This window comes from Hippopotamus amphibius, chromosome 13, assembly GCF_030028045.1.
Source record: "Hippopotamus amphibius kiboko isolate mHipAmp2 chromosome 13, mHipAmp2.hap2, whole genome shotgun sequence".
Lineage (NCBI taxonomy): Eukaryota > Metazoa > Chordata > Mammalia > Artiodactyla > Hippopotamidae > Hippopotamus > Hippopotamus amphibius.
Genome location: NC_080198.1, coordinates 74,228,986 through 74,242,481, shown reverse-complemented (window position 1 = coordinate 74,242,481; position 13,496 = coordinate 74,228,986). Strand labels below are relative to the sequence as shown.

General features: G+C 41.6%; 1 protein-coding gene across 1 annotated transcript in view; it reads right to left on the bottom strand.

Annotated features, from left to right (window-relative positions):
- LOC130834617 (cGMP-specific 3',5'-cyclic phosphodiesterase-like) overlaps nt 1–13,295 on the bottom strand; it is a 43,525-nt gene extending 30,230 nt beyond the window's left edge. The window contains exon 1 of the mRNA XM_057704965.1: nt 12,855–13,295. Coding sequence (XP_057560948.1) covers nt 12,855–12,976 — 122 coding nt within the window. The 5' untranslated portion in view covers nt 12,977–13,295. The remainder of the gene's footprint in view (nt 1–12,854) is intronic.
- Nucleotides 13,296–13,496: the final 201 nt, after the last annotated feature.

Below are 13,496 nucleotides of genomic sequence, written 5' to 3'. Positions count from 1 at the left end.
CCCTCTAAAAAGAAGAGTTACATCATAATTCTACATAAATTACATCCTAGCCATTTGAACGAAAAGAACAAAATGGATGCACGTTCCACAAAGGTATTCTACCCTCTCCTACAAGCACTGATAACTTAGTGACTCTGCTTTCAGGTATCAGCAAGTCCTTGCTAACTGCCCTGCAATCGAAAGCAGAACAGACCTCTTGAAGTCTTTGAGTTGATTTAACTTTTACAAGGCTGTTAATGAAAGACAACAGGCCCTGGTTAATGAAGGACAACAGGCCCGGGACCCTTGAAAAAAACCCACAGCCAAGGGAAATGCAATAAAAATTAACGCCAAGAATTTATAATCGATGACAAGATCCCGAGGTTTAACACCCCATCTAAGTCATTCCTTCTCTCCTCACCGAAATCTGTTTTATTATTCTCCAGTCAGTTATTTCCTTCCACATTTTATTACACACAAAATTTCTCACCTCATAAATGAGTTGCATTATACACCTTTTTAAAATGGGTAAATTCGATGTAGTTTTGTTTTTAAACTTCTACAATATGTCTTAAAATAACTGGAGAAACCCTGGAGGGTGCCAACATCAATGTTGGGAGTTACTTCACTCAGGTAACATGAATGTGAATACCATCTGTGCTTTCAAACTTACAGGTACCAGAGATGCTGCTCAGGGCTCACGAAGGGATCCTTTCCCTTCCTGAGCAAGTAAAGAACCCAAAAGATTGAAATTAATTAGATAGCTGGAAATACAGCCACTGGAAGCTGATCAAAACGTGCCATGAGTTATCATAAATGTGACTTGGATTTTAAACCCCCAATCTCTTAAAACAATGAATCCAATCAGAAGTCTACTATCTTAGTATTCTACTTTACTGAAGACGCTTGCAGCTCAAGAGTCCCACCCGTGCAATGATGATTTAATACAAAAATCAGTGTCATGAGGAATAACGTTTAACATATTTTGATTTCAGGAGGCTTCTGTAAAGCCCCAACGGCACTGCATCCTTCAAGACAATGTTCATTGTGGCTGGAGCACCCTACAAAACTAAATGAGTTCATGCACTCAAAAGGCCAGGCGGCCAGGTTCTAGCAGCTGCTGCAGGAAAAGGCTGAGCTTGACATTTCCAGTGTCGGGCATTTGGGATCTTTGGTAATACACAGAGAAATGGAAAGAATAAATTCATTCGTGAATGATAAGAAAAAAGCATCGAAGAAATTCTGGGGGGTAGAAAGCCTAGGAGGTAAATTGTCATTTTTACAACGGTTGTAACAAAGAGTTATCTCATCAAAATTACACACATGGTAGAAACAAAGTGCTACATATTTCATTCCTACACATCCTGTGTGCTCATATTTTTAAAGAAGATGAAAAGTGTATCATTCTTAAAATGATAGATTCAATTAAGTTAATGATTAAATTTAATGGTACCAAGCTAAGAATATCTTTTTACGGGATATTTAAATAGGTTTAAGTTTTAGATATGAGCTATGCTTCATCTCATATTCTACAAAAATTTTATAAACTGATTAGTAATATCCACTGAAAAAATGGAATGTCACCAGATGATGGCACATACTCTGTTATGAATGACAACTTTCCCCCTTTTGCAATTTCTAATTTTCACTCAATATTATTACCTATCCCAGGGAGGAAAACTACAGTTTATAATTTGTGTTCTAGAAATTTCCCACTAATCTAAACAAGTCATAGCTTCTTCCAAATGCTTACTATCTAGAAGTATTAAATAGAATATGCAAAACTTACTGCATAGTGGGATGCAAATTCTCACATACCATTTCAAATACGGTTAGCAAAAGGGAGACACACACACACACACACAAACACACATGCACTCGCAACTGTGTACAAAGGGGCTCCACGAAGCAATAGCTTTTACTGTGCTCACTCATCTTAAAAAGACAGAAATACCTTAAAGTACATATTCAGTATTCCAGATGCCTTGAAAGGGAAAAATAATTTAAATACTTTGTCTAGGTTTTATAGACTATTTCCTGGCATCTAGAAAAGTAAGGCAAAGAAAAATTTACAAAGCAGTGTAAAATTCTGATGTGAACATAATTCTCACGGGTTAAAAATATAATTAGATGAAATCTACTTGTAGAGCAACTAGTTTAATGTGTTTCGTACTCTTGCCTAAAATAATGTATCAGAGGATAAAAATTCTTTGAAAATATACTGTACTTAGGGTATTTGTGTTCTAATACTAAAAATACAATGGTAACAGTCCAGTACCCAAGTTTTCTGCCGTTCTATTTTAAAATGTCATTGGCGAGGTCCCACTTTTCATACTCTAAAATTATATATGGAAACGAAACCCACTTGGGCAAAGTCTTTAGGCACCTCATTTAGTAACGTGCTTGCACATTAAGAGGCCCTAGGAGAAACTTTAGCCTCTTCCTGAGTTAAATTCCTCACGACATTAAATCTATGAGTCTTTGCTTTGCTTCCGTTAATATTGAATATTGAACTTCAGTAGAGATTGGTGGGTAAGGGCTCTTGGTGGGACAGACTGAGGCTTCAACCCCAGAGCTGCTTCTGAGATAAGACCTCAGGTGCATTATTCACTCTCTATAAAATAGAGATAATGGCATTAACCCTCATCGCGTTCTTCAGAAAATTAAGGGAAATGATGCCTATAAAGTAATAGCATAGAGTCTAGTACACAGTGTTTAATATGTGGTCATTACTGTTTTTAAGTTAACTGAATTTTTTGTTTCTGGCCACGCCATGCAGCCTGTGGGATCTTAGTTCCCTGACCAAGGATCGAACCCGGGCCATTGGCAGTGAAAGCACTGAGTCCTAAACACCGGACCACCAGGAAATTCCCAAGTTAATCGAACATTAACTGAAATATATTTTCAAAATTTATTTTGTAAAAATAAAAATAATGTATTCATGGGTTTCTACAGAATAATGAGATGTTACCCATTTGTTTCTTTTTAAGCTCCTAGTTTAAAAGCACTAATTTCTCTATAGAAACACTTGTGCAAAAAAAAACAATTGTTTCAATGTTGGTATTTTCTCAAATTAGAACTGAAAAAACATAGACTCCCTAGACCAATAACTACACTTACATATGACATAATTTTCTGAATAATGCACAAAGATTAAGAGCTGAACAGTGTTGTGTTTTGTTTCTTGAGAAAAATCACTGTCTTTCTATTACTGCTCAGAATTTAATTTTTAAAAATAAGTTAGAATTTCGGTGATGAGTTTTTCAAAACATCACAGATATAATAAAACTGTTTGACAACAAATGTGATAAAATATACAACTAATTACTTATGATAAAAACCATAGCAATATTTCATAACAACCATACCTCTAAACTGGAGAATGGTTTTAAATATCAACACTTGATAAAAACAATGCTTTAACACTCTGCTACAGGAGATTTGGGGATTAAAATTGGTCCACTTTAGCTCCCACCCAAGGGGGCTTACTTGGGGGAATTCTATAGGTAGGCTGATATCTGGGCCTCAAGGATGTTACCCTTGAGTAACATTACAGAGATCTGCAGGGTGCCTCAAACAAAACAAAGGAAACAGTTACAGGCCCTGAATGATCCACAAACACAGTGCACAATCATGTTTTTAAGTCTACTATTAAAACATGACCCCTTTCTCTTTCTCTCCAGTGCCTTTTTCCATCACTGATGGGAATTAACCACTTAAAACCAGAATTACAAAGAGTACACTAATTTCCTGTCTAAAAAGGGATGGTTGATAACATAGGGAAATGTGATAAAATGATCTGTAGGAAACACGTAAAAATAACTCACATAAAATATAATGTTAGATATTTCTTCTGCTCTTGGATCCTAATTTTACACAGTTCTAGTTGTGTTGTTTGCATAATTGACCTAGATCCACCACTCATACTTGGAAAATACTTAAAGAAGGAAACTATTCAATCTGAGAAGCTGATATTCTGCTCTCCTGGTGAGAATCAAGAAAGCTTAGAGCTGAAAGAGATTGTTAAACTCATTTATGAATTTCTCTGCTTTGATTTCTCACCCCCTCCTATCTCCCATTTTAAAGCCAAGATTTATTAACCTGGGCCAGTCACAAAGCTGGGAACACAGGCAGGAGGTCTGGACTCCCATTTCAATTCCCTTTCCAGTACCTTACACAATCCACAAAAGGTTCTGTTCCAACCATTAATAAAAACTCATCTAAAAAATGAGAAGGACACAAAGTCTATTAAGTCCCTGTTCTGTTGTTCTAATTCCCACTTATCAGAATAAGGGGGTGACTCTCAAAGTTTGCAATTATAATTAAGGCACTGATGATTCTCAGTAAAATAAACAGTAACCTACTGAAAATCAGTCTAAAAAAGATAAGGAAATATGTATTAGTTCCTTTAAATTCCTTAAGAACACTAGAAGTCAATGCTATTATTCCCATTTTGCAGAGAAAGCAAATAAAGTACCTAAAGGTACTTTTAAGAAAGCGGTAGTTCTGGGGTTGAAGCTTAAATCTATCTTATCTGGGGCCCTTAACCACCATAAATAGAAGTAAATTTTAAAGGGTTCAGAACAGTGGCTCCTAACCAAGTAGTGGTGCCAGCCTTTGGGGGTCATGTGGAAATGTGTGTCACAATAATCGGGGTGCTCCTGACATTTAGTTTCTGGGGCCCAGGGATGTTAAACATCCTGCAACACGCGGAACAGTTTCTCACAACAACAAAAAGTATCACTACCGAATGCCAAACAGCATCCCCTTTAAGAAGCAATGGTTGACTACAATGAAAACGAATCTGAAAAAGATGAATCACTTCGCTGTAAACCTGAAACTAACACAACACTGTAAATCAACTATACTTCAATTAAAAAAAAAAAAAGGAAAGAAAAAAAAGCAATGGTTTGGATGAATAAAAGATTAACATACTATAACAGGGTATTAAATGAAACAGGGGCGATCTGGGACACCTCCAAGTGATTCCTCCAATAATCTCTACTCTGATGTTACAGTGAGTAGTTCCTTTGCTTCTGGCATGGTTTAGAAACAAATGCTGCCTAAAGTTATTTGATGTTCCCAAGTGTTCTCCAGCTATGAAAACATCTGAGACGCTTACTGGGACCAAATATAAATAAAATGCACAACTGCTTCATATTTTTACATTCAAATTTGACCAAGAGTTGGAAGAGACATGTTTTATAATTTTCCATGCATTCACAATCACATATATGAAAAATGTTCTTTCATGGAAAACCTACTTACATCTGAAAGAAAACCTAATAAGCAAAATCTATACTGTAAATATGTAAACCGATTTGTTTTGCAGCTTAGATATGGGAAAGACTGGACTAGATTGGCATGTCTCAATCTAAGGTACGAGAAGCCGGGACAGTCCAAAGCAAGTATGTTTTGAAGATCTGTAGTTTTTCTATGGAAATGCTTCAGTTTTGCGTTTTCACACTAATGACAATTAAAACCTAAAAAAAAAAAAGTACAAGACATATACTTTAAATGATTGGGATGACCACCTTATAACCAAACACTATCCTGCAATTTTAGCAGTCAAGTTTATATTTCTGTTTACAATCACACTGCAGCCCAATGGTTCGGGGGTAAAGAGAAAAAAAAGTAGATTTAATATGCAAATATGCTTTCAAGCCAAATAAAACCCCAAAGCTGGTGTACTGTGCTATGGCACTAAAAGTTGCACGACTGTTAAGAGGGCCCCATTGGGAGAAACAATCATCAGGAGGCAACTGCAGCCAAGGCAAGCGGACCTCACCAGACCCCCGCAGGGGAATCAGGGCCACAGTCACCCTTACCAGGATGATTTAATGAAGCCTGTCAATTTACATTTGGCTAGAGTTTTATCATTTAATTCATAATTAACTTATACACTTTTTTTGGTATTAGCTGTATAATTGGTATAACTAGGATTAACTTATACCTACTCTTAAGAATTCCACATTTAACTAACATTAAAATAAGAGAAAGTCAGTACTAGGTATGGCAGATCTCTGGAACCTCTGGAGGTGCTGACATCACTTTCTTTGGGGAATTTCTCCTCCCCCACTGACGAATCACACTATGGGCGACCTGCCCCAGAAAAGTAGTGAGACACCCCTATTCTTCCCGACACAGTGACAGGTCCAGAGCAGGCAAGTCATGCAAGCAAGGCCAAGTAATCTTGAGATGACTGATATGGATAAGAAGGTACTTCTCAAACATCAGAAGTTTAAGACCCACATAAACTTGCCAAGGAGAAACTTTTCCAGTGCACAAAGAAAGCCTGCCTGAGAATAAAGCCAAAGCTGCATAGGGCCAAAGGGATGGAGGGAAGCAGGGATGGAGGGAGGGAGGGAGAGAGGGAGGGAGGGAGGGAAGGAGAGAAGGAATGAAGGAAGGAAGATTGATTAGATAGATATACAGACAAAAAGAATGTTGACAAGATTATTTCATCAGGTGAATTTCACACCCAAACCAAACTCCAGGAATGTCAATTGTCAGTTAATTTTGTATGAGTTTAAGATGAGTTTCTGTCACTTGTGACCAAAAGCTTTTTAACGAAGATACTGGAGATCAATAAGAATGTCTTTCTTACAAGGTAAACATTACTTAAATTTGAGAAACACTGGACATGATCTCCTCTAACTCTACAGTTCAAAGATCCTGTGTGTTTTAATTATTTCATCAGCTTAAAAAATCAGGGTTTTTTCTCTTCTTATAACCTCAGTATACTTATTCAACAGAAAGTAGAAATGATGACTTTTTAAAAAATAATTATTACCAGGGATATGAGATCAGATAGGGATCTTTTCTTTCTCAAGTTTAGATATAATAAAATTATTCCGAGAAGACAATTTGCAAAAAGTTAATTTTACTTTACAATTCAGAAATAAGGGAAAGGTCTCAAAGAATACAGAAGCTAACAATGGCACCTAAGACTTTAAAAAGCATGTTCACTACAAACTACAAAATGGGGTATGTGTATATATACATCTATGTATACATCCATATACAGAAGGCTTTTTATAAAGCTTTTTAGACTATTCATCAGGATGATTCTTATGAACGTAACACTTAGTTTACCTTACCTGCCTTAAATATTTAGTTGGCAATAAGTAGAAATTCCTACCAGTTAGAGAAAATGAATAAAGCACTCACACCATGAAAAAAAATATGATTCAAAATAAAGTGAGAATACCAAGTCAGTAAATAAGATTACAGAGCTAAATATCAAACGAATGACTCATGTGGAAAGAGTTTCTTCAATTTTTATTCTTAGGTTGTAATTCATAGGCACTTTTTTTTTTTTTTTTTTTACTGAGAATCTGATTTAACAGATATTTCCAAGGCCACATCAATCAGCTGTAACATTGATCAACTGAATCAACATCTGTCCAGCTAAAGTAATCTCATAGGAAGTCCTGCAAAGTCAGTAGCTAGTGTGCAGTCTAAATTCAAAAATTAGTCATTTTTCAACCGTCCACTATCAATCAACTCAGTGATTTATTTAATTGCCCTGAAGCCCTTACCAAAGCAAGAGTTTTTATCCTACAATTAGCCCTGAGAACAAAGAAAAAATCTAACTTAACGCAACAGTTAGGGGTTTAATAAATTGTTAGTTTGAAAAATATTTGAGGGACAAACTAATAAATACCAAGCAGTTTTTTTAAAGACTTTTCTCATACGAAAGAACTCTTTCCCAAGCATTATTAAAAAGTATTAGGAAGTTCAAGCATGTTTAGGTTAATTCGTGTTTTCAAATCTAGAAGAAGGGAAGCATGCATCTTAGTAAGACATACTCTCTGTAATCAGATAAGGGTGAAGGTACAAACTTTACCCATACAACTTGAAAGCATTTTCACATATTTTAAAAGAAATCGTATCAGAAACCAGACTCAAGTCATTTCTTCAGGTGGAACTATTTAGAAAGGAAATTGGGTTGCACAACATAATCAAAATGCTAAAAACTGCTCATCTTTAGGTACTGAAAACAATATTAAGAAAATACTGGCAATCTCTATAGATCTTCAGATCAAAAACAAAAAAAAGCTACTGAATTGTACTACAAGCCTATTTAAGTGTTACACTAAGCAAATAGATTTGAATGACTAATTGCCACTGATTAGTTCTGCCACAGTTTTAGGAATCATGATCTTGTATTGGGGGCTTTCAAAATGGAACTGAATATGAAACCCTGAGAACACTGGTGATAGAAGAGCAATGAGAAACATTTCAGGGGCTCCTATGGATTCTTCCAGATTCAATCCTATGCAAATTCAATCCACATGAGTACTTTTAGGGCACTAAAAGGTGTCTTAGAGCTGGCTATAAGGACCCTGGTCATAAGCAATACACGGATAAAAGGACATTATTACACCAGAATTACCATAATGAAAATAGAAATAATATCAAAGCCAGACTGAGTCAATGCCCACAGGACTTTATTATCTTCAGTATTAGTGACTGCTTAACAAAATATGCTTAGCAACTCGTTTGAAAATTGTGAAAAGTTTATATTCCTATATGATCACAGAAACAATCATTTTTAAGATCGAATAGCAAGATTTATTTTACACCCATCATCTGACTTGAAGATAAATATCATGCAAATAAAAGGTTATAGCTTTTAGAGACACACACAGAGAGAGACAGACACAGGAAGGAAGGAAGGAAGAAAGAGAAAGAGAGAGAGAAGGAGAGATAGAGAGGAAGAGAGAGAGAAAGAGAGAAAGGAAGAAAGGAAGGAAGAAAGAGAAAGAAAAAGAAAGAAAGAAAAAAAGAAAGAGAAAGAGAAAGGAAGAAAAAGAGAAAGAGAAAAAGAAAGAAAGAAAGAAAGAACGAACGAACGAACGAACGAAAGAAAGAAAGAAAGAAAGAAAGAAAGAAAGGAAGGAAGGAAGAAAGAAAGAAAAAAGAAAAAGAAAGAAAGAGAAAAAGAAAATCCCAAACACAGGACCTGAAACATCAACTAATTCACCACAGCTTTGCAATGTCAAATAAAAAGTCTAGCATAGAAAACTACATGGGAGTGTAAAACTTCTGTTTCTGGACTTTGATCCAAGTAGTCATAAAAAGTTGTCCTCACTTAATATCTCCTATTTCCAGTATATGCCAAATATTCTCAAGCTTTTGCCTAGTGCAAAACAAAGCAATAAAAGTCAATCATATTACCCCTACAATACTAAAGGATCAAAAACATCCCCCACAATCACAGAGCTGATTAGTAACTAATGAAAGATAAATTATTCTAATATGCTGTCAAGAATAACAACAGCTGTTAAAGTGGCATTAGCACCAAAAAGGCTCCATCTGTGAATGTACAAGCATTAAAGCCCTTAATGAACACAGCATCCCAAACCTGCAGGACTGCAAAGTTTTCTATAATAGCGAGGGTGGAAGTTTTCCATAGGTTTTAGTTACTAGTCTCAAGTTAATTTTTATGCCAATAGATTATATTATGAAATGTTCAACTGACACTCTCAAAATTCACTGAAACAGGTTTTGATTGCTAAAAAGCATCTATTTGTGTGCTACAAGCTATAGCTTTTAAGGAAAGATAATTATAGGAAATAATGTAAAATATAGCAGCGATAATTGCTTTCAAGGTCAACCAAAATTCACAGGTGTTTACATGAGAGTTAAGGAGGGCCAGAACCTTCCTTCTATTCAATGACTTACTATTGAGTGCAGACCATTCAGTTTGGGGAGAGAACAGAGAAGCATGCATGAATGTCAAACAACAATTAAATCAAATAAGGTAGAAATAATTCTACCAACCAGCCTGTTTACAGGCACAGCTGGCCATTCTAAGTGAATGCAAATTTATTTTAAATCTTAAAACACACCAAATGCCTCTACAGAACTATTCTCTTTCAAGGGTTTCCCAAATCACATACAGTGTTCATTTTATACATAGTCTAACAAAAGGGGAAAAAGCAAAGTAATGTGAGCTTTTCGTTAAAAACCAAAAACCAAAAACCACAACAAAAAACAGCTGTAAACAAAGTGTCTCCAATAAGCTTTTACCACAACCATGTGAATCACACTGTGTTCAGCAGGTTGGCATTTTTATAATTTGCTAATGTTCAACCTCTCATTCTGTGTCTCCAGGTCATGCCATCAAATAGAAGCCCAAACTGGAGTACTGTTCCGTGAAAAATCTCTGGCTACAGACAAGACAGATTATATTCTTCACACTGACTACTTTCAGCGCTTTATGTATAACTCCTAAAACTGAGGGCCTACACTACTCTTGATTATCTTACACTTTCGTTTTTCAACTTGAACTCAACATAAACTCTTCTCCCAAGATTACACACACACACATATATATATACCACAGAAAGCGTTTCAGCGTATTGTCCACATCAACTATGATATAAAAACCCTAACTGAAGAGAAAACCTTTAACAAAGTCTCAATGATCTACATTTTACGCTAAGCAGTGTAATTTTGAGAACTGGGATTTTAATCCTATGCTATTTGGGAGAAAAAAGTAATGTGAAAAGAAATGTAACAACTCGTTCAATTTATTTTCCGGAAAAAAACCAACAAAAAAAACCAAAAAAACGTTACTCAAACTTTTGGCGGGCTCTCAAAGTGAAGTGTTGTTATGTATGAGTTAAAAGCTGCCACCAAACAATCCCAAGTTTATGTCTTTAAAGGGAGAGGGGAGAAAAAAAGAAAAAGGACATTTACGCTGAGTTTAAAATAAATAATTTTGTTCTTTCTTAATAATCTGCCTAAAGAACATCCCTCTACACATTTAAAATATCAGCCCCGTTCTCCTGCCCACTCCACATTATACTATGCGCTATAATTCATTAAGGGCGGAAGGGTGGAAGTATGCAAGGGTGAAAGGAAAACGGGGACAGATGGCCTCGGAGGAGGAGACCTCTCAAAACTGCTGGCTCCCAGCAATCGATAATTCCAGACCTAGATGGTCTTAGTGCCTCACCCCAACCCCGCAGAAAAGTGCCCTTAGAAAGGGAACCACTTTCCATTCAGGATTTATCCCCTGGCTCGCTCCAGATTTAGTATTTTGATAGAAGGCGAAAGCGGGAAGAGGATTTTAAAAGGCAGGCTGAGTAATTAAACAGAGGAGATAAGATCTGTCCCGAAGCCATCGCCTCTGTTAAAACCCCCCAAAAGTGATCAACTCGACACCCACTGAACATTCGTTAGGAGCAACGGAGTTAAAAAGCGCCCCATCTAAGACCTCAAAGTATTACATCTGCAGGAAGGTAGAGGAAGACAGAAATGTCACAGAGCACATTTTCAACGAAGCATCGCCCCGCCGGTGTGACCTGGGTGCAAGCACCCTGCACCCGGCCCCCACCGCGCCCCCGGGGAAAGTGGGGAAAGAGGGGGAGGATGCTTAAGGAAGTACCTTGTTTTGTCTCCAAAAGGCAACATAGCAAACGTGGCGAGTTGGAGATGCAGATGAGGCGGCGTCGGCGGACCCTGGACTAGAGGAGGCGCCGTGGGGGTGGGGGCTGGGGGCCGACGACGTGCCCAGGTGAGGCCAGCGACTCCAAGCCGGCTCCCCTACCGCCCCCGCCGTCGCGCCGCCGCCCGCCGCCGCCCGCTAGCCCCGCGCTGCGCCGCCCCCTGGCGGGGAGCGCCCGGCCGAGTCGCGGCGGTGCACCGGCGGGTGGGAGCCCAGCGTCCAGCCCCGGCCGGCCCCTTCACCATCACCGCCCCGCTCGCGTCTCCCTCCCGGAGAGGCGGCCAGCGCCAGCTGCCCGAGGGCCGCTGCCGGGAGCCGGCGACGCCGAGATCCCGGCCCCTCCTTCAAAGGGGTGCGTCTGGAGTCAGCCCCGCGCCGCGCGCAGCGGCCGGCCGGGCTTCGCACCAACTCCCCCGGCTTCGGGGCACCCGGCCGCCGGGCACTCTGCGTTTCGCCCTCCTAGCCCCTCGGCTTCAGCCGCGATTCCTCTCCAAGTCTCCCGCGAGCGTTTCCCACGCGCGCCCCGACTGCCCGCTGAGCAGCCGCCTCCCGAAGGATAGTCTCTCTCTCCTCCCCGCCCTCCGCAGCAGCCGCCCTGGCGCTTGGCTCCGGACCAGGAAGAGCTGGCCTTTGGGGTTGTCCCGGGCCGCGGGACCTGTCACCCCCCCCAGGGTCCGCTCCCCGCCGCGCCTCCGCGCCGTCCTTTGTGTGCGCGCCGCGAACCCCTCCACAGAGCCCGTTCGGCGGCGCCGCCTTGCGCGCAAAAGCGGCCGAGAGGAGGAGCGCGGGACAACCAGGGGACTGGAAGGGGGCAAAAAACCGACAGCACTCACGTTGGGAAGGTTCCGGCATGTTGCTGCTCTTGGGGCTTCTTCGTGGTCTCGTGCCCTACCCGGGCTTCCCCGCCCCGCCAGGGCCGGGGCGAAGGGGGACGGGGGAGGAGCGGAGCCACAGGGACCGCATTGGAAAGGGTGCTTCCGGAGCGGCAGGGAAAGGGCTCAAAAACTGTTTTTGGTTTCGCTAAGGAGATTTAGGGGAACCAGGAGGCTAGAGAAGGGCTAGAGGAAGGCCCGTGAGCGCAGGCATAGGAAAATAGTCTTGTTCCCAGGGAATACCAGGGCTGCCAGCGTGTTGGGGGGAGGGAGGGAGGGAGAGGGGGGTCCGGCACGTTCAATTTTGGATTTGAACTTTGTGCAAGTTGGATCGAATCCGACGCTTGGGGTTTTCGGCTGTACTCGCCTTAAAGTCGAGGTCTCTACACCGTAACAGGATCACGGCCCTACTTCAAAGGCAAAGGGCCTGAGAGTGGAGACTGTTTAATGGTTAACGAAGGGGAAAATTCAATAAGGGACAGAGATCAGCCCCAGGTTACGCTCCATGCCCCGGCCGGGTCTTCCACGGGTCCTCTTCTTACCTGGTGCCTTTCCTAACAAAGTAAGAGAAGGTAAAGTCCCAGTGATCGTCCAGCCACGCTTCGACCGATTCCTGGTCCCACTGCTGCTGCGGCCGCGCGGAGCCGGGGCCGGCCCACTCCATGATCAGCGCGGCGCGTCTCTGCGGCTCCCCCGTGCAGGTTTTCCACCCCAGCTGGGGTCCCTCCCTCGGAGGAGCTGGACTCGGCCTCGAGACCCTCCCCCTTCGCCCCGCTCCAGTCCGGCCGGCTTTCGGCGGCGCTGCTCAGGCACCGGGCCAGCCTCCTGCCGCGCCCCGCCTCTCCCGGTCCTCACCGCTCCCAGGTGTGGCGGGCGGGGCGGGGTGCCGCAGCCCCGCGCTCTCCCTGGGGTCTGGCTGAGACTGGCTCTCGCAGGCTCTCGAGTCCCCAGATTCCGAGGCGCGCGCGGCGGCGACTGGCGAGCTCTGCGGAAGCCTAGTGGCCAGGACGAGAAGGCAGCCACGCGGCCGCTGGGGTGCGCTGTGTGCCGGCCGGCCCCGGACGAGCGCGCAAAGGTGACTGTGGGGGTGTGTGTTCGCTGAGCGTCCCACTCCAGGACAGGGAAGGGCGCGCCGTGGAGACCCATCCCAAGCCCAGAGAGCGGCAGCCGGGGGAAGTTTCTCC